The sequence below is a fragment of the Elgaria multicarinata genome, chromosome 12 (genome assembly GCF_023053635.1).
Source record: "Elgaria multicarinata webbii isolate HBS135686 ecotype San Diego chromosome 12, rElgMul1.1.pri, whole genome shotgun sequence".
Taxonomy (NCBI): domain Eukaryota; kingdom Metazoa; phylum Chordata; class Lepidosauria; order Squamata; family Anguidae; genus Elgaria; species Elgaria multicarinata.
The window spans coordinates 21,795,966-21,819,031 of record NC_086182.1 but is presented as its reverse complement, the minus strand read 5'-3'; the positions used below and the strand labels follow the sequence as shown (position 1 = coordinate 21,819,031).

At 48.6% G+C, this 23,066-nt stretch overlaps 1 protein-coding gene across 1 annotated transcript in view; it reads right to left on the bottom strand.

The window, feature by feature from the left end:
- The window catches only part of ESAM (endothelial cell adhesion molecule), a 71,672-nt gene that overhangs the window by 6,648 nt on the left and 41,958 nt on the right, over nucleotides 1–23,066 (bottom strand). Inside the window, exons 2-3 of the mRNA XM_063139104.1 lie at nucleotides 8,220–8,380; nucleotides 2,147–2,360 (exon numbers count right to left, since the gene is read on the bottom strand). Coding sequence (XP_062995174.1) covers nucleotides 2,147–2,360; nucleotides 8,220–8,380 — 375 coding nt within the window. The remainder of the gene's footprint in view (nucleotides 1–2,146; nucleotides 2,361–8,219; nucleotides 8,381–23,066) is intronic.

The following is a 23,066-nucleotide window of genomic DNA, read 5'->3' as shown; positions in this document are numbered from 1 at the left end:
AACCCCCAAGTACAAGTTCTCTGAAAAAGTTTGCAAAATAAAAATGCACCCTTTTAAAATTGTCCATTATTCAAAGGGGTGGGGAGAGAAAAGTGCAGTTTTCCTATTCAAACTGCACACTTTTCCCATTCAAACATACTAGGGGGGAAGAAAGCCTGAAAACAAGAACAGGAGCCAGCCAAACTGAGCACTGAAGTGATGTTCAGAGGATGTTTGAGACCCCTCCCCCCCCCGTTCTCCATCCTTAGCCCATGTCACCCCCTGAGCCTTGAAATCCGGAATGTTTTGAATTTTCATGCCACATTGCATTAGACTCCAGTACTAAAGGCCCAGAGGGACCAAAGCTGGCCTTCCTGAGGTCCAGTCCTGGCCTGCTATGGCTCTCCAAATGGCCTTTTCCCCCTGACCATCAAGAGGCAGCTGAACAACCATCTGTCAGGGATGCTTTAGGGTGGATTCCTGCATTGAGCAGCAGGGGGTTGGACTCGATGGCCTTGTAGGCCCCTTCCAGCTCTGCTATTCTATGATTCTATGATTCTATGATCACTCACTTGGTGGTTTCCCAACTTCGGTGCTTTGTTTTTCTCCCATTCTAAAAAGGCTGAAATACCTCTGCTAGGCTTACTCACTGGCAGCAATAGCTTTAAGTTAAAATATGGTTGTTGTTTTCATTTTTGGCATTTTGGCCCCACCCCCTCTGCCTTTGGCCACACCCACCACTGGAATGTGGCCCCTGAGTGCTCCTCCAAAACTAAGTTCACCATCCCTGCTTCGCTCTTCCTTCCTCTTCCCCCAAATGTATGTAGCAGCCATGAGAGCAGCAAAGTCTCTCTTTCCAGGAGTCTGCCTCTCTCCTTGTTCTTCCCCAGTCCCTCCCTGCAGCACCTGTCTGGCTGCAACAACAGAATCCTGAGCATAACATGACCCGGGAAATGTAGTTCTCCAGGGTGCCTGAGTCCTCGGAATGGAAAGCTACATTTTCTCCTGGCTCTTGCAGTTTCAGATTTCTAGGTGTTGTAGCGAAGGCTTGAGGGCGGGGCTGGGAAGTGCAGGTGGAGGCAGAAGTCTTTGGAGAGACACCTTGGTGCCACCACTCCTACCCTTCCATGCCACCAGGTAAGTTTGGGAGAAGGGGAAATGGGAGTTGGGGCGATGGAGGAGTTCTTCTCTGGCTTGGTTCACAATCGGAAACCAGGAGAAGAACTCATAAGAGCTGCCCTGTTCCCCTTGGAGCAAAAAATTATGAGCTATCAGAGTTCAGGTTCTGAGCCTGGGAATTACAATTTTTTGGGGAGTGGCATCCAATGTGATTGTTTCTGCAGGACCTGGTATCACTGGACCAGTGGAGGCTGGGGGCGCTGATGTCAGTGGAGCGGTGAATCTATGCCTAGTTTCAGGCAGAACCAGTGAGAACTCTAAAGGAGCTATCCAACACCTTGGATTGCTCCATTAGAGTTCTGACTGGTTCTGACTGAAACCCGGAGCGGATTCACCACTCCACTGACATCAGAGCCATCAGACTCCACTGCTCTGGACACTACATGGCATAAACCCAGCAAAGGTTTTTTCTGGGGTGGGGGGCAGGGGGCAGTTAACTCAAGTTCAGAGAAAATGACCATGCAGCACTACAATTAACCCAGCTGATTGGAGGAGCCTCGTGTGGCACAGAGTGGTAAAGCAGCAGTTTCTGCAGCTGAAACTCTCCCCACGGCCTGAGTTCGATCCAGGCAGCCGGCTCGGGTCGACTCAGCCTTCCATCCTCCCGAGGTCGGTAAAATGAGTACCCAGTTAGCTGGAGGAAAGGTAATCACGGCCGGGGAAAGCAACAGCAAACCACCCCGCTATAAGGCCTGCCAAGAAAATGTCAGCGAAAGCTGGCGTCCCTCCAAGAGTCAGTAATGACTCAGTGCTTGCACGAGAGGTTCTTTTCCTTTTCCTGGAGGAGAATACCTAGGCTTCAAGGCCCAAGCCCAACTGGCATGGCTGTTTATGGTGCAAAATTGTGATAAGGAAATATTCTGAACTCATCCTGATGCACTGGAAGCAGGTTTGTAAACCATGGCTTGCCATAGTCACCTCGGGCGATCACGAATCACCCCCAAGCCCACTGTTCTCCAAACCAGGAGTAAACCAAAGCTCAATTTACCATGAACTGTAAGGTTGACAAGGCCAACGTTTTTCCCCGGCTTGGTAATCTCATTTGCAACGTTCACTGTGCACATGTACTGGCCAGAATCCGTTTCTTTGGTGTTATTAATTGCAAGCGAGACGTTGTTAGAAGGCATGGAGTGCAAAAAACCAAGACGTTTCTTAAGATCCAGATCTGCCACTTCCACCGTTCCGGACACATACGCCATGATCTGAAAGACAGATGAAAGGATTTAAATAGAGAGTGAAACAGATGTTTGTGTGGCGCTGCTGCTTCCAGCTTGCAGTGCAAAACAAAATAACAAAAAACAAAAAACCCGTTTCTCCCTCTCCAGGACTCAAGTTTGGCTTCCATCCTGGCTCCTTCTGGTAACAGGAGAAGCTATTGTCAGCTTTCAAGCTCGCTTTACACACCTCACTGCTGACTTGCGCTCTTAACAGAAGTGCCCTTTGTATGCGTGGGAGACTCTTCCGTACGGAGTCCAAAGAAGCAGATGGCAAACTCAAGGAGACGGTGAAGCAATGACGTTCCGCAATGAAAGTTTACGGTCCCTCCAACAACGTTTCTCCCTATCCTTCTTACAGGGAAATTTGTGGGGAGATATTTTTTTTTAAAAAAAAAAAGCCAGGTAAAGATGTTGTAAAAATCCATGAATATTTCACAGACATAAATTCAAATCCATGAGGCTGGGGATGGGGACTTAGGGTGGCCATGAGTTCTACTTCACAGGGGAGAGATCTGTATTTAAAGGATCATCAGAAGACTTTATTTATTTATTTATTGCATTTTTATGCCGCCCAACAGCTGAAACTTCCTGGCGGACGTGAAGGTGTCCTTTATATGACGAGCTATCCGAGTAGAGATGGGTTTAAATATAGAGCACTGTGGGAAGGGAAAATCAACAGTGAGTATCTGGGCAGCAGACTGGGAAGGGCCTAGGGATGAATGAGGATGTTGTTTGCACTCACAAAGCATGTGGGTATGCCCCTCCCAAGCTCCGAACCTGAGCGTGAGCATGTGTCTGCCCGAAATATTCACAAGGTGTTGAACATGTGCTCCCATTAGCCTCATTCCCGATTCCCAGTTAGATTTGTGCAAGTTTTCACATTTCTATGGAGGAAAGTGCTGCAAATTTGGGGGAAATTTGCGCAAAACTGCTGTGCGATTGCTGCTTGGTTTGTGCAAGCATCCACCCATTTCTAGCAGGTGCACAGGTTAAGAACATAAGAAATGTCATGCTGGATCAGACCAAGGGTCCATCTAGTCCAGCACTCTGTTTACACAGTGGCCAACCAGCCAGGAATGAACAAGCAGGACAGGGTGCAACAGCACCCTCCCACCCATGCTCCCCAGCAACTGGTGCACACAGGCTCACTGCCTCAAATACTGCAGTTAGCACACAACCATCAGGGTAGTAGCCATTGATAGCCTTTGCCTCCAAGTTGCCTACTCCGTTTTCTCCACAGTGGCGAGATTTTATTTATTTTATTTATTTATTTAAGGATTTTTATGCCGCCATTCAGCCAAACAAGGCTCTCATGGTGGCTTACAAAGGTATTTCTTGACAGTCCCTGCCCACAGGCTTACAATCTAAAAGACATGACACAAAAGGAAAGGGGATTGGGAGGGAGGAGGAGGAGGGGGAAAGGAAAGCAAATTCAGGCACTACAATCTTAGTTGGAAAGTTCAGCAGTTACAGGTGACAGCAGGAGGGAGGGGGCTCTCAGCTGGAGCTGGACCCAGGCACGGTGGAGAGGTGCCTGGCTGCTGCTTCCTCCCTCACTGGTGGCCTCTCCAGAAGGTGTCTTGTGTTTCTATTTAAATCCGAGTCATTATTTCAAAGGGTGCATCTCCGCAGAAAACCAGCATATGCAATTTTTAAGAAAACCGATGCCCTCTTTTGTTTTCCTTTGGGAGGATGCATAAGAGACCCACCTGGATGGAGTGGGTTCAGAGGACCCTCTCACATCTTTAGGAGCATGGGCGGGAGTACAGCGGGGCCATGCACGCTGGCCCTGCCCCCTATTAGCTGCTCATTCAGCAAGCGTGAGAAGGGATCCTATGTGTATACTATCGTATGAGTCTAGCATAGCGCTTCCACTCAGGCTCAGGTGTAGCGGTGAACAGTATCCCAATTCTATGGTCAGTCCAGTCAGCTTCTGTGTGTGGACCAGGGAGGCGGGGGCAGCCCTCTTGGCATTCACTTTAGGAAGCAAAATCTCTTGACCTGGTCCCAGTTGCATGGGCTTTGTTTTCAAGCTGCCTGATTAATTGTGGCACCTTTTTTCAAAGTCATTAAGGGCTCAGTCCTATGCATGTTTAGACAGTGTGTGTGTGTGTGTAGTTCTAAATCTCTCTGGCTGGGGCATGCTGGGAGTCATAGGATGCTTTTTCTGCCTAAACATGCACATGATTGCACCCTCAGTGACACACAGATTTAGTGTGATTTTTTTAAATAATAATAATAATAATAATAATAATAATAATAATAATAATAATAATAAGTATCCCACCTTTTGCCCAATACTGGGCCTCAAGGCGGTCTTACAAAGTTTAAAACATACATTGTAAAACCTAGGAAAATAATAATAATAAAAAAAATTAAAAAAAAGTTTAAAATACACAACAAAATTATAAGTCAATAACATAGATGGAGGACCAAATTACTCTCCAAAGTCCTGCTGGAACAAACAAGTTTTAGCCTGCTTCTGAAAGCCCATCAAGGAGGGAGCCAGCCTAGCTTCCCCGGGAAAAGAGTTCCAACACTGGAGCAGCCACCGAGAAGGCCCTCTCCCATGTTCCCACCAAGCGCGCCTGTGAAGATGGTGGGACTGAAAGAAGGGCTTCTCCAGAAGATCTTAAAGCATGGGCAGGCTCATAAGGGAGAATACAGTCTTTCAAATAACCTTTCAAATAAATTACCACTTGTAGTTTGCAAACTATGGCATAATTACACAGCTATTCCAGGCCTAACCCTTAGCTGCAGTACTGAAAGATGCAGAAAAATGCTGGGGAATGCTGGAATCATATCATAGAATCATATCATAGAATAGCAGAGTTTGAAGGGGCCTGCAAGGCCATCTAGTCCAACCCCCTGCTCAATGCAGGAATCCACCCTAAAGCATCCCTGACAGATGGTTGTCCAGCTGCCTCTTGAATGTTATAGGGCCATTTTCTGTGTAAACATGCATACAGCTGCACCCTTACGCAGCCAGTATTTCCTTTTTAAAAAGTCGCTAAAAAGGTTACACTCTGGCTGCCCTTTTGTAAACGTTTTATTTCAATTTGTTTTAAGCTGAAGAGACTTTCAGATGCTCCCCACTCCATGCACCGAAATAATGTTTGCCATAGGTGTGTGGGGTGCGTGGCTCGCACCAAGAGCCAATTTTAGGGATGGTGAGGGTGTGGCTACAAGGTTCTGCAGCAATGGAGGCATGGCTAACTGCTATGCCCCTGTGACCCTCTCATACTCTGTTTCAATGTGTGTGAAGGGCCTGTGCCCGAATCCCCTCCTCCACTTTTTTTAATAACAGTTCTTGGGATGCTGGAAAGCTCCTTGGGATGTTCTGAAGCCTGATATATTTGCTTGCCATTGCTTGGGATGAGGAAACCCTTTTTTCTCCTGCAGATTAGTTTCAGAAAAATATCTGAATGCATCTTTTCTGGGGTCGATCTTTCAAACCATCAGAATTATCTTTGCACGAAGCTGTTTGTTGTTGACCCGCTGACAGGCTGTTTAAACCCACTTGACATCGGAGCAATTTTTCAAAGCTTGTCGGCGAAAAAATTCTCTAAATCTGCGATGATTTGAGACCATTTTGGGCAGCCTGTCAGCTGGTCAATGAATTAAGTAAAGATGGGAGAGGCAGGAAATGAAAACCCCAAATCTACACATGTATGCTCCAAAGTAAGTTCCATTGAATTAAATGGGGCTTGCTCCCAGAAAAGAGGGTGTGGGACTGCAGCCTCAAAATACTCCTTCTACCCAAAGAGGTTTATAGTCACACGCAACCCCCCTTTTTAACCCCCCCTTTTTTAAACCCCCCTTTTTAAAAGTTAAAAAAAAAAAACCTCAGGGCATCAATGAAATGTTTATTCTGGACCAATGTTATTTATTGTTTTACTCTGTACAGCACCATGTACATTGATGGTGCTATATATATATATATAAATAATAATAATAATAATAATAATAATAATAATAATAATAATAATAATGATCCAGGAGCCTGGAACATCTGGATGGCATCAGGTTGGAGGAGATTGCTGTAAGGGATACTGAAATAGATTACAGTTCTGGTCACCACCCCTTAAAAAATGCTATGATAGAGCTGGGAAAAGTGTAGAAAAGACCAACTAAAATGATTAAGGGGCTGGAGCATCTCCCCTATGAAGGAAAGTTACAACAGCTGGAGTTGTTTTACTTGGAAAAAAGGAGGCTGAGGGGAGACATGATAGGGGTGTACAGGATCATGAATGCTGTGGAGAATGTGAACAGGGAGACATTTTTCACCCTCTCAAAATACTAGAAGCCGCGGTCATTGCATGAAGCTGATTGGTGGGAGATTCAGGACAAACAAAAGGAAGGACTTCTTCACACAGTGCATAGTTATAATTTTGGAATTCACTACCACAAGGTGTAGTGATGTTCACCAATTTGGATGGCTTTAAAAAGGGGGTTGGATAAATTCCTGGAGGAGAAGGTGACCCATGGCTACTTGCGCTGATGGCTAGATGCTACCCCCAGTATCCAAGGCAGTAAGCCTGTGTGCACCAGTTGCTGGGGAACATGGGTGGGAGAGTGCTGTTCCACTCATGCCCTGCTTTGTGGGTCCCTGGTCGACACCTGGCTGGTCGCTATGTGAACAGAGTGCTGGACTAGATGGACCCTCAGTCTGATCCAGTAGGGCCCTTCTGATGTTCTTATTAGGGAGGGTGAGAATTCAATTTACCAAAATTTGACAAGTTCTCCACTTTCAGGACAAAAAGGACTTGATATATGTATGATAGAAACTGTAATGATGAACTGTAATATGGGGAACTCTAATGCAGAAATTTAACCTGAAAGCTTTAATATATCAGCAGTGTTCACTTATATATATTTATGGGGATCTTTTAAAGTAAAGTCTTGTTAGTGTATCTTATTATTTTAATCCTTTGTATTAAAACTTTTACACATGTACGGACACCTTGTAATGAAAAGTTCTGCTGGTGCTTTTTTACTATTTTAACCCTTTGTATAACAGAGTTTGTGTGTGTGCATCTGTATTCATGGATTCTTTTGTTGTTTATGCAACTTGTTGAAACACCAACCAGACAAGATGTGGGTGAAACTGAAAATGGCAAATGAGTCTGTCCAGGCCCAGGGCTTTGAATGCTTTGCTCTTAAAAGTCTGCCTTTGAATCCTTGTGCATTCTACCATGTTAGTGCATATTTATGGCTGCAACGTCTTCTTTTTCCTGGGTTCAGTCTGCAGTACTGCCCAGAAGAGAGGGGAAGTTGAGAACTGGCTGCTGCTCCTTCACTTTGCTATCTCTGTTTGCATCCGTGAACAGGCAGCCACAGCAAGGAGAAAAAGGACTAGATCAGCAGTGGGGATCAGCAGTGGACCCCTGGGTGGAGCATGGGTCTTGGTCAGTGCCCAATGTTGACCACCTCCTGGCACCAGCACAGCAGGCCGGTTGAGAGCAATTGTCCCAAGGCCATCGGGTGAGTCCGGTGGCGGAGTGACTGTTGAAAGTGGGTCTCTTGACTCCTACTCAGTGCAGGCTGTTGGCTCCAATTGTGGTGGGGCTGTGAATCTATTCTGGGTTTTAGCGGAACCATCCAGAATTCCGAGGGAGCTATCCATGGTTCTGAATCCTATCCTCCAAAATAGGCTCAGCACCTCCTTTCGATTTCTGGCTGAATCCCAGAACGGATTCACAGCCCCACCAAGATCAGAGGCACCAGCCTCCACTGGTCCTAGTCACACAGCCTAACCACATCAGCTTGCTGGGGTGGCTACTCAGAGTGCCTTTGGGGGGGGGCACAATGGGTTTCGGGGCAAAGCCATGGCTGTGAGTTTACCTGAATGTGACCAGTAGTTCCCAGTTTTGCAAAGTGCCAGGTGACATAGGGCACACCGGTGCTTTGGGCTGAATAGGAGACAGGCAGTATGGCCTGCTGCCCTTGGATCACCACCACGGAGGGATGTGCCACCTCAACTTCCAACACTGCAGAAGAAAGGCCTGCAGAGATACACAAAGGAAGGAAGAGAAGGGTCAACTGCAGCCAGATTCAAGGATGCAAGCCCCCTCCCGCAGATATTACAGGAGTTGGGCCCACCAGCCAGAGCAGAGCCACCATGAAAACCTCCCATGATAGCATACGGCACTAACGTCACCAAGACCAGGGCTGGATTAGCCGTCCAGCTCAACATACGCTATTTTATTCATTACACTTTTATACTGCCCGTCAGCTGAAGCTCTCTGGGCAGTGCACAATTAAAAACCATCAAACAAGTATACATAAATTTCACAACATTAAAGTTAAAAAAGCAATACAAAAACTAGCTAAGTTAAAAACCAGGGAAAGCCTGTGTAAAAAAGTATGCTTTTAGGAAGCGTTTAAAAGATGTTCAGTTTTCCGCCTCCCGAACCGCACAAGGGTGGGGCCACCACAGAGAAGGCCTGCCACCGAGGTTCTTCATGGCTCATTCCGTTCGTTTTGGAATGGCCAGTAGGCCCTCCTCTGAAGATCGTAGTTGTCCGGGTGTATATGCAACATGCACCGACAAAACTCTTTGGGTAACATCGACAGAGGTGTTGCTCATTTATTACAGGTGAACCAGATGCCTTCTGCTCAAGGAGGTTCTTCTCTTTGGGGTCTCTCCCAAGCCGTAAAAAATAAGAGATTGCTCCTGGGGAAATGTGATGATTCCCTCAGCCTGAACCTCCCACTGCAATTTCCCATAGCTTCCTCTCAGTGGCTCCAATTTCAGCGAATCCATTCTGGGTATCAGTCAGAACCAGCCAGAACTCTAAACGAGCTATCTGAGGTGCCAAACCTGTCTTTTGGGCACAGGGTTCAGCACCTTGGAGAACTCCTTAGGACTTCTGGATATATCTGAATAAAACCAAGAATGGATTCACAGCCCTCCTGAAATCGGTGCCTCCACTGTATCCCATTGCCAAAGCCGCCCATTGCACTTTGGAATGTGGTTGTAAAGGTTTTATGGGTGCTGATTGGAAAGGATCCATGCTGTCATGGATGAAGAGCAGAACTCACCAGGTACCCACACACACACACACATGGCATTTTGTAACTGATTTAGAAGTCGTACTTGCTGATTCCAATAGCATGCAAGAAACAAAGTGGTTTTGTTACTCCATATTTTTTTTTCATGTTAAAAAACTTACTCATTTCAGTATTCATTTGTCCAAGTTACAGCTGATACCTCACTCATCCATTACTATTTCATTAATTTGTGTTACTCATTGCTCTACGGCCTCTGCAGGCTATACTTCGCGGTTCTAATTTTTGTGAACTGCCCAGAGCGCTTTGGCTATTGGGTAGTATAAATTAGAGCTGTGCATGGAACCTCCAACCTGCTTTGGAAGCCAATTCGGAGCTTAAGGATTTGCCATGATCTGCCTTGGCCTGTTTTGGATCCAGTCCAACACACTTCAGGTCTAGATCTGAAGTGAGATTTGACTGTCCAAAGCAGGTTGGATCTTGCGGTTTCCTGGGTGCCTGCCAAGCAGCTGCCTTTTACGGTCATCGTTGTGTGCAACATTAGCTCTAGATAAATCCAGAGCCCCCATCTTCCTTAAAAAATGGAGGCTCACAAAGCAATCCAAAGTGCTTTGTACCCAGTCTGATCTGCTATGGATCGATCTGGCCCAGATCTGGATTCGGATTGATTCGTTCTGAATCGGCCTGCTTCGGTTCAGGATTCAGATCTGGAACTGAAGCAGTGCACAGCCCTTGTATAAATAAATATCTTGTTGCTATGGGTTCCAATGCCAACCCTAATCTCCCCCCCTCCACTTCAAGTGACCTTTTAACTTCATGCCAGATCTCCTGTTCAAACTCCCTATAATCCAAATTACAGCAGTTCTTTAAAGATGAAAACACACACACACAAATACGCATACACACACCATTTCTGGCAAGCCGCCAGCAAATTCTTTCCTTGGAATTCCACCCATTTTGGGTGCAAATGCCACAGCTGGAACATGGATTGCTGTGCTGGTTTTATGTATGCCAATCTGTGAAAATGACAGGTAGAGAGAATTTGAAATGTGCAAATAATTTGTGCGTCGTCGTCGCCTTCAGTCACCCAGCCTTGCGAGACACTCATTTTCGAAAAACCCAACAAACTCACAAAAGCTGCTACCCTTCTCTCATTAGTATTTCTATTTTGGGACCGTGAAAGCTGATTAATTAAAAAACACATGCCAGAAGAGGGCAACTGTTCTCTGAACTCTGAACGTAGAACATTCTCGATGCCAAAGCATTTTACATCACCAGTTTTGAAAGCAAAGATATCCAGCCCACTCAACAGCAGAAAACACCCCACAGAAAAAGAGAGAGAAAAACATGCAGCTTGTGGACCAAGATATTAAAAGTTGATTTTGCTCACATGGCTACAAAATGTTCTATAATGTGGCCACATTTTTCCACCCATTAGGGTGGCCATGTGCCCTACTTTACAGAGGACAGTCATAAGAACATAAGAAATGCCATGCTGGATCAGACCGAGGGTCCACCTAGTCCATCACTCTGTTCACACAGTGGCCAACCAGCCATCAGCCAGGGATGAACAAGCAGGATATGGTGCAACAGCACCCTCCCACCCATGTTCCCCAGCAACTGGTGCACACAAGCTTACTGCCTCGAATACTGGAGGTGCCACTTAACCATCAGGGCAAGTAGCCATCGATAGCCTTCTCCTCCAGTCTTCTATTTGGAGGGCTGTTAGAGGACACACTCCCCCTGTTCAGATGACACACTAAGCTATGGTGGTTAAACATTTTGAGCTAAACATTATGGCTGGGTGTGCTATGTGAACCATTCCTAACCATAGTGGCTACATGACCACAGTTTAAACACACCCACTAACCATTTACTGCAAAGGGTTAGTGGCCTAACCATGGCTTAGTGTGTTGTCTGAACAGGCCCTCTATTTCAAGGCATTGTCTATTGCATGGGTAGGTAAATCCTGCAGATGTTGCTGGGTTGCAATTCCCACCAAACCTAAGCAGCATACCCAGTGATGAGGCATAATGGGAGCGGCATTCCAAGAACATCTGGAGGACCACATGTTCCCTATCCCTGCTCCACTTGATGGGTTTATCTGGCCTATGTCTGGTATAAAGATAAAGAACCATAAGAAGCCAGGAGAGCAGGGGACTTGGCGTTGGCCATCACACTGCTGCTGCTGGATGCTATTTGTCTAATTACCTGCCTGGGCAGAGCTTCTTGTGTTGTCTGAACCCAGGCAGCATGGCTTGTTTGAAAGGAAAACAAGCCATGGCTTGTTGTTGGGTTATTTGAGGACTGTTTCCCCCTCTAATAAGCCATGCTGCCCAGGTTCAGAGGACACCACAAGCCAGTTTGGGGATGCTGGGAACTGTAGTCCAAGACATCAGCGTCTGCCAGATTAGGGGAAGCAGTCTTAGGAGCAGTCACCACTGGGCAATGAATATGAAGAAGCTGATGGTTTGCATTACATTCTTGCCAGGTAGGAGATGACCAGAGCCTCTCTTTTTGGGGGTGGGGGGGTGGGGAACTTTTAATGTTTTAATTGTAGCATCCCCAACCCAGCATTTCCGAGGGTAGCTGATGGCTGCTGAAAGTGACGGGCTCGATTCCGACTGTTCCGTTTGGTACGCAGGAAGCTGCGGGGCAAAACTTCAGCTGAAATTGGGAGCGCTCGGCGAACGCTTGGAATCTTCCTGACACCGCGAGACCGCGGAAGATGTCAATGAGAAGAGAGAATTGCCCATGAGCTTGGGAGAATTATCATACATCCAGACTTTGCCCATCGCCTACTTCTTGCCCAGATCCCAGAAATAATATGACGGCAACGTTGGTTAGCATCAGCAACGCAGTCTGTTAAACGGGAGGCCTTGTGTGCAAGAGCTAGCAACCAGAAACCGCTCGTCTGATGAATTTTAATATGCCGGCTCTCTTGGAATCCCTTCACAAAAGAGCAGTCATTTACGTCTCCTCTCTGAACAGTGCTATTGAAGCAGGAAGGGTGGGGTTTTGCAGGTCTTGGGGAGGGGCTGTCCAATCTATCATGGTGGGAGCGGGAGGGAAGGGGCTTTCGCTACATTCCCAAAATACATCAGATTTGCTGAATGCAGACAAGTTTGATGCAGTGGTGTACTGGCACCAGGGCTTGGAGGGTCAAAGCACCGGGATTTTGATTCGTAGGGATGATGACATCATCTGCCAAACCTTCCCAGGCATTCCTGTTCCTAAGGATGTCAGAGGAATACAATGAGGGGGTCAAGTTCACTGAGCTTTTAGCAGCTTGGCACTCTGACCTTCGACTCGGTTACCGCTCAGCTGTGTCCACTTGATGGCGATAGAGTAAGGCCACTTTGCAGATTTGGGGGTTGTCGGTTCCCCCCACTTAAAGTGACGTTAATGCAAATTGCGGCTACAATATGTTTATGAATGTGGGTTAGCGTGTTGTGTGAACCCAGTCAACACTTAGCAAGATGGGTAAAAATAGTCTGGCCCGGTAGAAGGCATCTTCCTATGATCTTTACCAATGTCAATCCTTGTGGCTCTCCCACCGTGAGTCCACCAGAGAACCCAAGAAGGGCCTGATCACAGGTTGTCTGTAAGACTATATTAGGACCATTGACGCAAATGTGTTTCAGGCAGGAGTGGACGACCATTGGCCTGCAGGCGACATGTGCCCCCCCCTCCCAGCCTTTTTTTGCAGCCTCCCGCCGCTACAGAAATTCAGCAGTGCAGCAGCCCAAAAAGGCTGGTTTTCCTTTCTGTTAAAGGAAAAGAAGCTGCAGGTTGCTGCTAATATTCAACGGTGTAAAAAATTGAGAAATCAGCCCCTTTTCTCCCCTGCCAGCAGCAAATTCAGCTGTGGTGCAGGCAGGGTACAGACCCCAGTGGGCTCCAAGGGGAGGAACTGACCCCCAGATCTTCAGGTGTTACCCACACCAGTTTAGGGCCTCTTGTCACAGGGGGTCTTCTGGCGGATGGTGAGAAAGAGCTAAGAGTGGGAAGGTCTGCAGTTATGATGCCCTCTGAACCTGTGAGGAGCTGATAGGAAGGAGCGAGACGCTGCAGATAAACCTAGACGCCTTATCGAGCAAGACGTTAAGTGCGGCTTCCTGTTGTTGTCCCAGGCATTTCCAGGGTTTTGTTCCACCAAAGTGTTCTGTGAAAACGACCGGGCTTGACGTCAGAGTGCAGTTCCTGCAAGGCGGGAGGAGGTCCATCTTATTGCCATTGTCTCACATCCTCCTTCTCGACGCTTGACCTTGCAAGGCAGGAAATCCCTTCCGTCTGAAGGCAGATGGTGCATCCTTTAAGGAGTCCAAGGGGACCAAAGAAATACATCTTGGATGTTCCTGGTGGCCCAGGGGCCGCCTTAGTCACAGACTTCGGCTGGGCCAGACTTCTGTTCTGCCATCAAGCATGTCTGGTGAGGGCTGGGGAGACCCGCATTCAAATCTCCGCTCAGCAAAAGAAAAACCATGAAGTGCAATGCTCAGGGAAGAAGAAGAAGAGAAGTGTCTAGATGTGCAGAAATCTGTTTCTTGAGCTCAACTTTTGAATTATGTACCCTTCTTCAGATGCTCTGTTGCAACAGAATTGGAGCCCAAAGACTCTAACTAGCTGAGCTGTAGACTCAAACTACACAGATTGGGTAGTATCCAATGTTAGCCCTACTTAGAGTAGTCCCATTGAAATGAATGGGACTCAATGGGACTACTCTAAGTAGGGCTAACATTGGATACTACCCATTACCTTTAGTTACTTTTTTTTCCCTTATGCAAAACTAAGCATGAGGGACTTGACATGTGCAGGGGGTCAAAGGGCTTTTATCCCTGTGATCTCAGTCCATCTTTGGTCCCCTGCACATAACTTTTGAGGAAGAAGATGATATCAGCAGAGCAGCATGTTACATATCAAAGAGTTTGGGGCTTAATGTGCTCCTGAAGGATTTTTGTTTTGAAATTTGTTGGGCTCCAAGAACATATTTTTGCACAGAAAGAAAAAGATGGGGGCGGGGAGCAGAGAGGAAAAAAGGGTTGCTGAAAGAAAGAGAAAGTGAAGGGGCGGCAGAAAGATGGGGGGAGAGAGAGAGAGAGAGAGAGAAGGGGTGGCAGAAAGAGGGGGAGGGGGGAGAGAGAGAGAAGGGGTGGCAGAAAGAGGGGGAGGGGGAGAGAGAGAAGAGGTGGCAGAAAGAGGGGGGGAGAGAGAGAAGGGGTGGCAAAAAGAGGGGGAGGGGGGCAGAGAGCGAGAAGGGGTGGCAGAGAGAGGGGGAGAGAGAGAAGAGGTGGCAGAAAGAGGGGGAGGGAGAGAGAGAGAGAGAGAGAAAAGAGGTGGCAGAAAGAGGGGGAGGGAGGGAGAGAGAGAGAAGAGGTGGCAGAAAGAGGGAGGAGGGGGAGAGGGGGAGAGAGAGAGAGAGAGAGAGAAGGGGTGGCAGAAAGAGGGAGAGAGGAGGAGATGGCTCCACCCACTTTGAGACTCTGGCCCTGCCCACTGTGACCATTAGGGATGTGCTCCGCTTCTAATCAGACCGGCAAATTAGAAGCAGAGTGGGGTGCTTCGCCTCCCCTTAAGGCGGAGGCGAAGAGGATTGGGGGGCCAGCGGAGCGTGGCGAAGAGGATCGAGGTGAAGGCGGATCCTTCGCCTCGATCTGGAGCTCCGCCGGAAAGGTAAGTGGGGTTTACCGGGCCCTGTCGCTGTCGCCCATGTGGCGACGGCGCCAGGGCCCGGTAACCCCCCCCCGCCCTCCTCTCCCGGCCTTACCTGGCACCACTCCCCTCTACTGCGGAGCTCCGATTCGGAGCCGGAGCTCCGCGGCGAAGAGGAGCGGAGTATGGGCAGCGCGGAGCGGGCCAATCCAAAATTTTCGGATCGGCCCGCGGGGCGGAGCGGGGAGCCGTGCACACCCCTAGTGACCACGCTATGAACATTTATCCCTGAGTAAATGTGCATCCCCCTATCATCGAAATCAATGCATGGAGGCCGGGGTTGGGGGCTGCCACCTTGCTCCCAAACGTTCCTATATGTGCTCAGTCTATATACTTCCAAAATATCTGGAAAAGGCTCATAAGACATGTGCACAAGGTGATTCAAGGAGTCAATGAAAGAGCTGGAAAGGATTCCAGCCTTGGATATGAGCCAACACACAAAGGCCGTTTCTACACCAGCTTGAAAATGCAGGCTGGTCATGGCCGAGTCCCTGTGTGTCCAAATGACACACAGGGACTCCTGGGGGCAGGGGTGATGAGCGCGGGTTTTCCCAGGGATAAGTATTCCCTGGGAAAACCTGATTCTTCCCATGGTTATCCCGAGACTGCGGGAGGTGTGTGGCCGCCCGCCCCGGCTTCTTCCCTCCTCCCTGCAAGTAGCGGGGAGCAGTAGAAAGAAGGAGCCGGGCCAGGAGGAATTGGGGGTGGGGGAGAGAGGGATCGTTTTTGTTTTTTTAAACACTTGCCTTCTGCAGAGTGCACGTGCGCTCAGTTCCTTAAAACAAATAGTGGGCGCGAAATCTTCCTTCCTCCCGGGATGTCGCACCCGCACGTGGACTAAGAGGAGTGTCTCGCGATCATGGTATCTCAAGATCCTCCCCCCGCCATACACCAGGGGCTGGTGTAGAAATGGCCAAAGACTCCCCCTCTCTCTTCCAGCTCCCCTTGAAACTCATGCAGTTTCCTGCTGTGGGTCTCTGTCAGGCGAGCTGCAAGACACCCCCCCTTTTTTACACACACACAATCCCGGTCTTTAAGTGGTATTTTCACTCTGGTGAAGCTCCACACTTGTTTCCTTGGAGATCGCCCCAAGCAAAAAGGCCACCTGTCAGTGTGATGTTCGCGGCAAACAACAACATGCGGACGATGCCTCCACTTTCTCCCGGCAAATCTGATGACCCAAGCCATAAGAGAAGTGTCAGGGAACATTAACAGGTCAAACCATGGGACGCCGGCATCCCAGCCTTGCAGACTTCTGGCTCAGTCCTAGGGAGGATGAGAGTTGGTTGTGTATCTGCAGACACCACGGCAAGCTGCTGTAATTGCTGGAGTTAGAGCGCCGGAGATTATTTTGTGGCAGTGGAAGAGACGGATCAGCAGGGGGAATTATCTCCTGGCAAGAGGTCAACGGGGCACGGCTGGAAGGGGAGAGGTGAAGAACTCTTGCTTGGGACGTCGCCGCCTTTGCTTTCACCCCAGGGCAGCCTTTCCCAAGCTGTGACCCTCCAGATGTGTTCGAATGCAACTCCCATCCTTCTCAGCCGTATTGGCCAATGGCATGGGAATAATGGGATTGGTAGTCCAACACATCTGGAGGGTACCAGGTGGAGCAAGGTTGCATTAAAGGCAGGAGGGAGGCTGAGCCTTCATCACAGCAGTTCCAGGTGTAGTACGTTGTTTGGCTCATCCCCAGAGTTGTGAATGGCTGCCATTCATCTATATGGGAGAAAGAGCAGGGTGTACTTAGGGACAACATGGGGGCGGGAGCAATCTCAGCTCCTTGCCCATTCCAGTGACCACAGCCATGGAGAATCACGGCTGCTCGTATCTTCACATTCCAATCCTGGATTCTGGTTTTTTGGTCACACCTAAGCGTGTCAGACACTTCCATGCTGCCCTTTCTACATATATGTTCCTGACGGTTCACCTTCCCAGGAGCAAGCCGGAGTTCTTCCCGAGGCACGCTCGAGGTCCATGGCTCAGTGACGAGAGCGTACATTTTGCTCTTCACAAAGGTGGTCTCTGATGTGATCCTTCGCATCGCTGATTAAAAAGCTCCTGAGATAGCTGGGCATCGATCTCAGACCTCAAAGGGCTGTTGCCATTCGAGAGTAGAGAACCTGAATCTAGATGGGTCGATGGGCTGACTTGGTAGATGGCAGCATCTGCATCGCTGAAAAGACCCGACTCTAGTCCGATCCCAGTTTTCTAATGCCAGCATTGATTAGCTGTCACTGGCCAAGATAACATTCCCAATGAGTCCAGCTAGCGGGACAGTGACAGAAGAATAACATGACAGCTCCATTTATTTCACAGATCAGAGTACGCACCATCAGCTCTTCCACTGGATGAGCAACGTCTGTGCATTAGCATACGTTTTCCACCTCCGCACCCATTCTCTGCTCATACCAACTCTGCGCCCCCAGGAGCCAAGCAGCCTGGTCCTCTGTGCATGCATTAGCCTCCCACGAGACGGACCACCAAACTCTTCGGCACACATCAACCCCAAATGTCCCTTCGGCAGAATTTATTTCTTTGTTCGCAGGAGGGAGGGTGGAAACGTGACTTGACGGGAATCAAGAACAGGAGCAGCACAGAGCCAATCTAAATATCGAGGGAGGGGGCAGCAGACAAAGTGACAAAAGACCAGGAGTCACCACCTGTCTAATGCCAGGAGGAGGAACTGGAGCTCACTTGAAGAGCTCAGCGTGCAGAAGGTTGCAGGTTCAATAGCAGGCTGCTCCAGTTCAAAGGATCAGGCAGAAGGTTATGGGAGAGGACAGGGTCAGAGAGAGGAAAACCATAATGGGTAAGACGGATAAACATTCTGAGCTATCGGAAGGCAGCCGTGGATGTTACCGCACTACGCGGACAGGTGTCCTACCTTACAGAGGGAACTCCTCTATTTCAGGGGTGGGGAACATCTGGCCAGTGGGTCAAATATGATCTTCCTGGCATTCCAATCTGGCAATTTATGGTATTCCAGATGACCATGCATGGTTTTCCTGGCCTCACCCCCTTCCCCCTGACCACCAAACATTTGGTAGTTTCCCAGATTTTGCATGGGTTCCCCTCTTCTTTCTTAATGCTGTAAAAACTTCTCTTACATCTTAGTTACTGGCAAGCGAGAGCCTGAAGCTCAACTACACTAGGACTTTTTTTTTTTACTCCATCCCCTTCTGCCTCAGCCCCGCCCACCACTGGAACGCAGCCCCCAAGAACTTCTATGAAACTGAATTCGGCCTGCAGGTTCGACACCCCTGCTCCATTGGAACAGCTGTCAGAGGACCATCCTCTCTTTGAAAGTGCCCTCGCTTTGAAGGCTGTCCAGTCCAAGTCCAGTTTAAAGCCACAGAACCATAAGAAAGTAGAGCAGCGGGGGTCCTGAAGCCACACATCAAAGCAGCAGCACATGGACAGAAGGCAAAGCGGGCAAACAGGTGCTCACGGTCTTCTCCACCATGAGAAGGTCTACTGCATTTCTACTTAAATGACACCAATGACTGAAGCTGAATCTACACACATAAATTAACATATGCAACTGTTATGGAAATCCATATTAGGGCTGTGCTCCGCTTTGCTTCGGTTCAGAGAAGCGATAGCGGAGTAGCCTGATTTGCCTCCAACAAAGGCGGAGATGAATCGGGTTGGGGGGGAGCTGCGGATCAAGGCGAAGCGGTTTGCCTCAATCTGGATCTCCGGACGCAGGTAAATCGGAGGGTGAGGGACTGACCTGGCGCCGCTGCCGCAGTCCATGCGGTGACGGAGCCAGTTAAAGGGGAAGGGGGGAGGGGGGCTTACCTGCTTCCATCATGGGCTTCAACTGAGGGCCAGGCCTCAAAGTGGAAGCAGGCTGCAGCCTTCCCTTCCAGCTTTAACCGGGGCCTCAATTGAAACCCGCGACGGACACAGGTAAGGGGGCGGGGGGGTTGGCTTACCTGGCGCCACCGCTGTCCATGCAGCAACGGCGGCAGAGCCAGATCTTGCTCCATGGAGTGGAGCAGGGGATGGGCGGATTGGCCCAAACCGGTTCGGGCCCGATCTGGTTTGGGCCCGATCCAGAAGTTTCAGATTGGGCCACGAAGCAGTTCGGGGGGGGGGGTGTCCGCGCACAGACCTAATCTATATCATTCTCTGTCCTCTGAATTGGCAATTCATTTCCTCTCTTTTTGGGGGGCATTAATGGGGCCACCCTATGACTTGCAGTCTCACATAGCCAATCGGTTACTCTCTTGGGCAATCCAAAGATAACACCCTGCAAAAGAACTTGCTTCCAGCTCTGTTCCCATATTTAGCCAGGTCAGGCAACAATACGATTTAAACCAGCAAAATGGGCCATCCATGCAATGCACAACGAAAAGGCAACCCTTCCCCAAACTTTATACCCCATTGTCTAACTTAACATCCTGCAACAGCCTTTGCATGATGATTCAAGATTCGTTACATATCAAGAAGGTGGGCATTGACCTTTCGCGGAGACTTGGATATTTTTAAACTTCTTGTACGTTCCATGGATATCTGTTCTTTTCCACTGCCAGATGTTCACTCACATTTCCTGACCACATCTTGCAGTTTCGAGGCAGGAAGCTCTGCTGCGAGGCGATAAGTCGGGCTCTCCGGAAAGCACCATGTGCGGAGCGCCCCATAAGGCCACTTGAACAATGGCGGGGAACCGTCCCCGCCTAACTGGCACATGGAATTAAAACATTAAAAAAAAAACACCCACACTCAATGCTAGTTTCCCGATGCACCATTTAAACATTTGGGTTCTTCCCCCCATTGGGAAGCGGTGGCTTGATTCGCCTTCTTTCTGCTCGCGGCCTGGAGAAATTAGATTACCCTAACCACGCTGGACATCCGTGAGGGCTGGGCGACTCCTTGCCTAAGAATAGCTAACTCCATTATAAGAACATAAGAACTTAAGAAACCCCGGCGAGAGGAGAAAGCCAGTCGGCTAATAGTCCAGAGACTGAGAGAAGGCAGGAAATGTGGGTGGGGGAGAATTCACAGAATCTGTATTTTGGTGTGTGTGTGTGTGTGTGTGTGTGTGTGTGTGTGTGTGTGCGTGCGCGCAGTGGGAGGGTCTCATATCTGAAAACAGACAATCTCATTGGCAAGATTCCTTGCCAGTCCCCCACCCCACCCTACCGCCTTTCCCTTCCTTTTGCAAAGCCTGTAGATAAGGACGGGAAATTAATTCAGGGCAGGGGAGGCTAGAGCGAGACAGAGAGCATACTGGAATCTTCCCTTGGGCCAACTGTTCATTCTGCACAATGCACAAGCCTTGGATCTCCTAGACATAGTAAACCCATGGTGCAGCTAGGTGGTTTTAGACCCTGCACTTAATGAACTTTCTGCAGGTGGCTTTAGATAGCCACGCATATTATTTCAGTTGTGAAGGATGCAACTAAGATTTCTCTCCCCCATCTCTCCACTTGCACTGCTTTTCCATGCTGTACAACTGCTTATATCAGCCTTCCTCAACCTGGGGCGCTCCAGATGTGTTGGACTACAACTCCCAGAATGCCCCAGCCAGCTGGCTGGGGCATTCTGGGTGTTGCAGTCCAACACATCTGGAGCGCTCCAGGTTGAGGAAGGCTGGCTTATATACTCCTGATCTGTTAGAGCAAAACCCCCAAACAACCGTTTGCCAATTTTATGGAAAGAAGAAGAAACGTTAAGAGCTTTTCTACACGAGGCTGTTAATTGCTATGTCTACTCTTGGTTGTGTCGCAAAATTGAGATCTGAGCGCTATACAAGGAGATGTTCCTTTGCTGCTTTTCCACTAGATGACCTTTAGGATGCGCTGTGCTATAGCAGAATAGTGCAAATACAAGGAGTTATTTTGCTTTAAGAAATAACACCCCATTTCCCACCATTCTAAAAACCAAAACCAAAACCTGGGAAAGTGCTCTTAAACAACGGAAGGAAAAATGGAGCATCACAATGTTGTTTAAAGAACCTGTAAACAACCCTGAGTAAGGAATTATAAGATCATAATAAATGCCTCTTGTAGAAAAGCTCCAAACTCACTTGAATCATAAGAGCCAGCATGGTGTAGTGGTTAGTGTGTTGGACTGGGAACTGGAAGATCCAGGTTCTAGTCCCCACGCAGCCATGGAAGCTCACTGGGTGACTTTGGGCCAGTCACTGATTCTCAGCCTAACCTACCTCACAGGGTTGTTGTGAGGAGAGGAAGAAGAGGGGAAGAGGAGGACCATGTAAGCCACCTTGGGTTCCTCGAAAGAGGAGAAAAGGCCGGATATAAATGTAACTTCATTATCCTCAACAACCCTATTTATGGTTCCCTATTGACAGCTGGTTGGTCACTGTGTGAACAAAATCCTGGACTAGATAGACTCTTGCTCTGATGCCGTATGGCTGTTATTGTCTAATAATAATATAAATAATTGCAGGAATAAAATGGAAATTGCTTCTGCCGCCTTAACGGTAGACACATTCACTTGGAATAAGCTTCATTTTGTTGTACAAAAAGATAAACGAAAGGACAATATATATTTTACATTAAAAAGAATATCTGTAATCAGGTACATGTCTAGCACCGACTGACCCCCCCCCCAAGTATAAATTTTAAAAAGAAGAAAGTGAATACCATTCTCTGTCACTCCCCTGTTGGCCATTCAGGGCCCCTCTAAGCCATGGGGCCCTTGGCATCAGCCCTGATGTCCAACCCTCGTTGCACTGCTGGGTATATCGGCATTTGGGCAGTAGCAAACGTAAGAACGGAGAAATTCTCAAAGCTCAAGACAAACCGAACTAAAAACTAGACGAATGAGACCCCTTCCCACCCCTAGTTCGAGTGAAACATTTTCTCATGCAGGGAATTGTTCTTGGATATTGTTCCCCAAAGAATCCCACGGATGCTGAACCAATGGTCTGCATCATGTGTGTTCACAGCTGTAGTCAGAGAGAGAGAGAGAGAGGGAGAGAGAGGGAGGGGGGAATGCGAACTCTAAAGGAGGAAGACCATCTTAAGAAAGATTCAGTAAATAAAGCTGCAATCAGGCTCTGCCACACTACAGCAAAGCAAGCAGCCTGGGAAGAGAAACTTTCCCCATTTTTTCCCCAACTCCTTTTTATTTATTTGTTCCCTCAGGAACCAAAGGAAAGCAGCTTCTAGTTTACTGGCCGGGTTTCAAGTTAAATATTGAAACCCTCGAGCAGCTTGGGGCTACGGTGACAGATCGCGGTGTACACACAGAGACGGAGTGACAGCAAAAACCATCAGCTTCTGAAAGAGTCTCCTTTGGGGAACGGTCACCGGCCATGTGCGACAGAGCCCAGAGGGAGACCTCCGCCTACTCTTTGCAGACTCGCCGGGGAGGAAGGCTCATCTCTTAAGCAGCCACCCACAGGCGCGTAGTGCGGAGGAAGGGATTGCCAAAGTCTAAGGGCCATTTCGCACACAATGCACAGCCAACCCAAGCTTGCTAGTGGGGGTCCACTCACAGGGAGCTGCAGCCAATCATGGTCTCTTGAAGCGCACCCCTGTAGGATTAGGCACCGGGGCCCAAAGATGCACATGGGGTGGGGGGAGAGATGTACAGGCACTGCCACCATGCAATCTCTATAGTAACGTTTACCAGGGGGTGGGAAATGTGATGTCACTGTATTTGCATTTCCCCAGCCCGTTCTTCACTACATTGGCTACCGTAGGAACATGGGAAGCTGCCTTACACTGAGTCAGACCATTGGTCCATCTAGCCCAGTATTGTCAACACAGACTGGCAGCCATGCCTCTCCAGGAATCAAGGCAGGATTCTTTCCTTGCCCTACCTGGAGAAGCCAGGGATTCAACCTGGGACCTTCTGCATGCAAGACAGATGCTCTACCACTGAGCTGTATCTCCACCCGCTTGTCTGTGCATGTGTATGGGGGACTGCTAACGTGAATGTCACTTCTCCCCTCCCCACAGCTATATGCTTCTGAAGGACACACTGGATCAT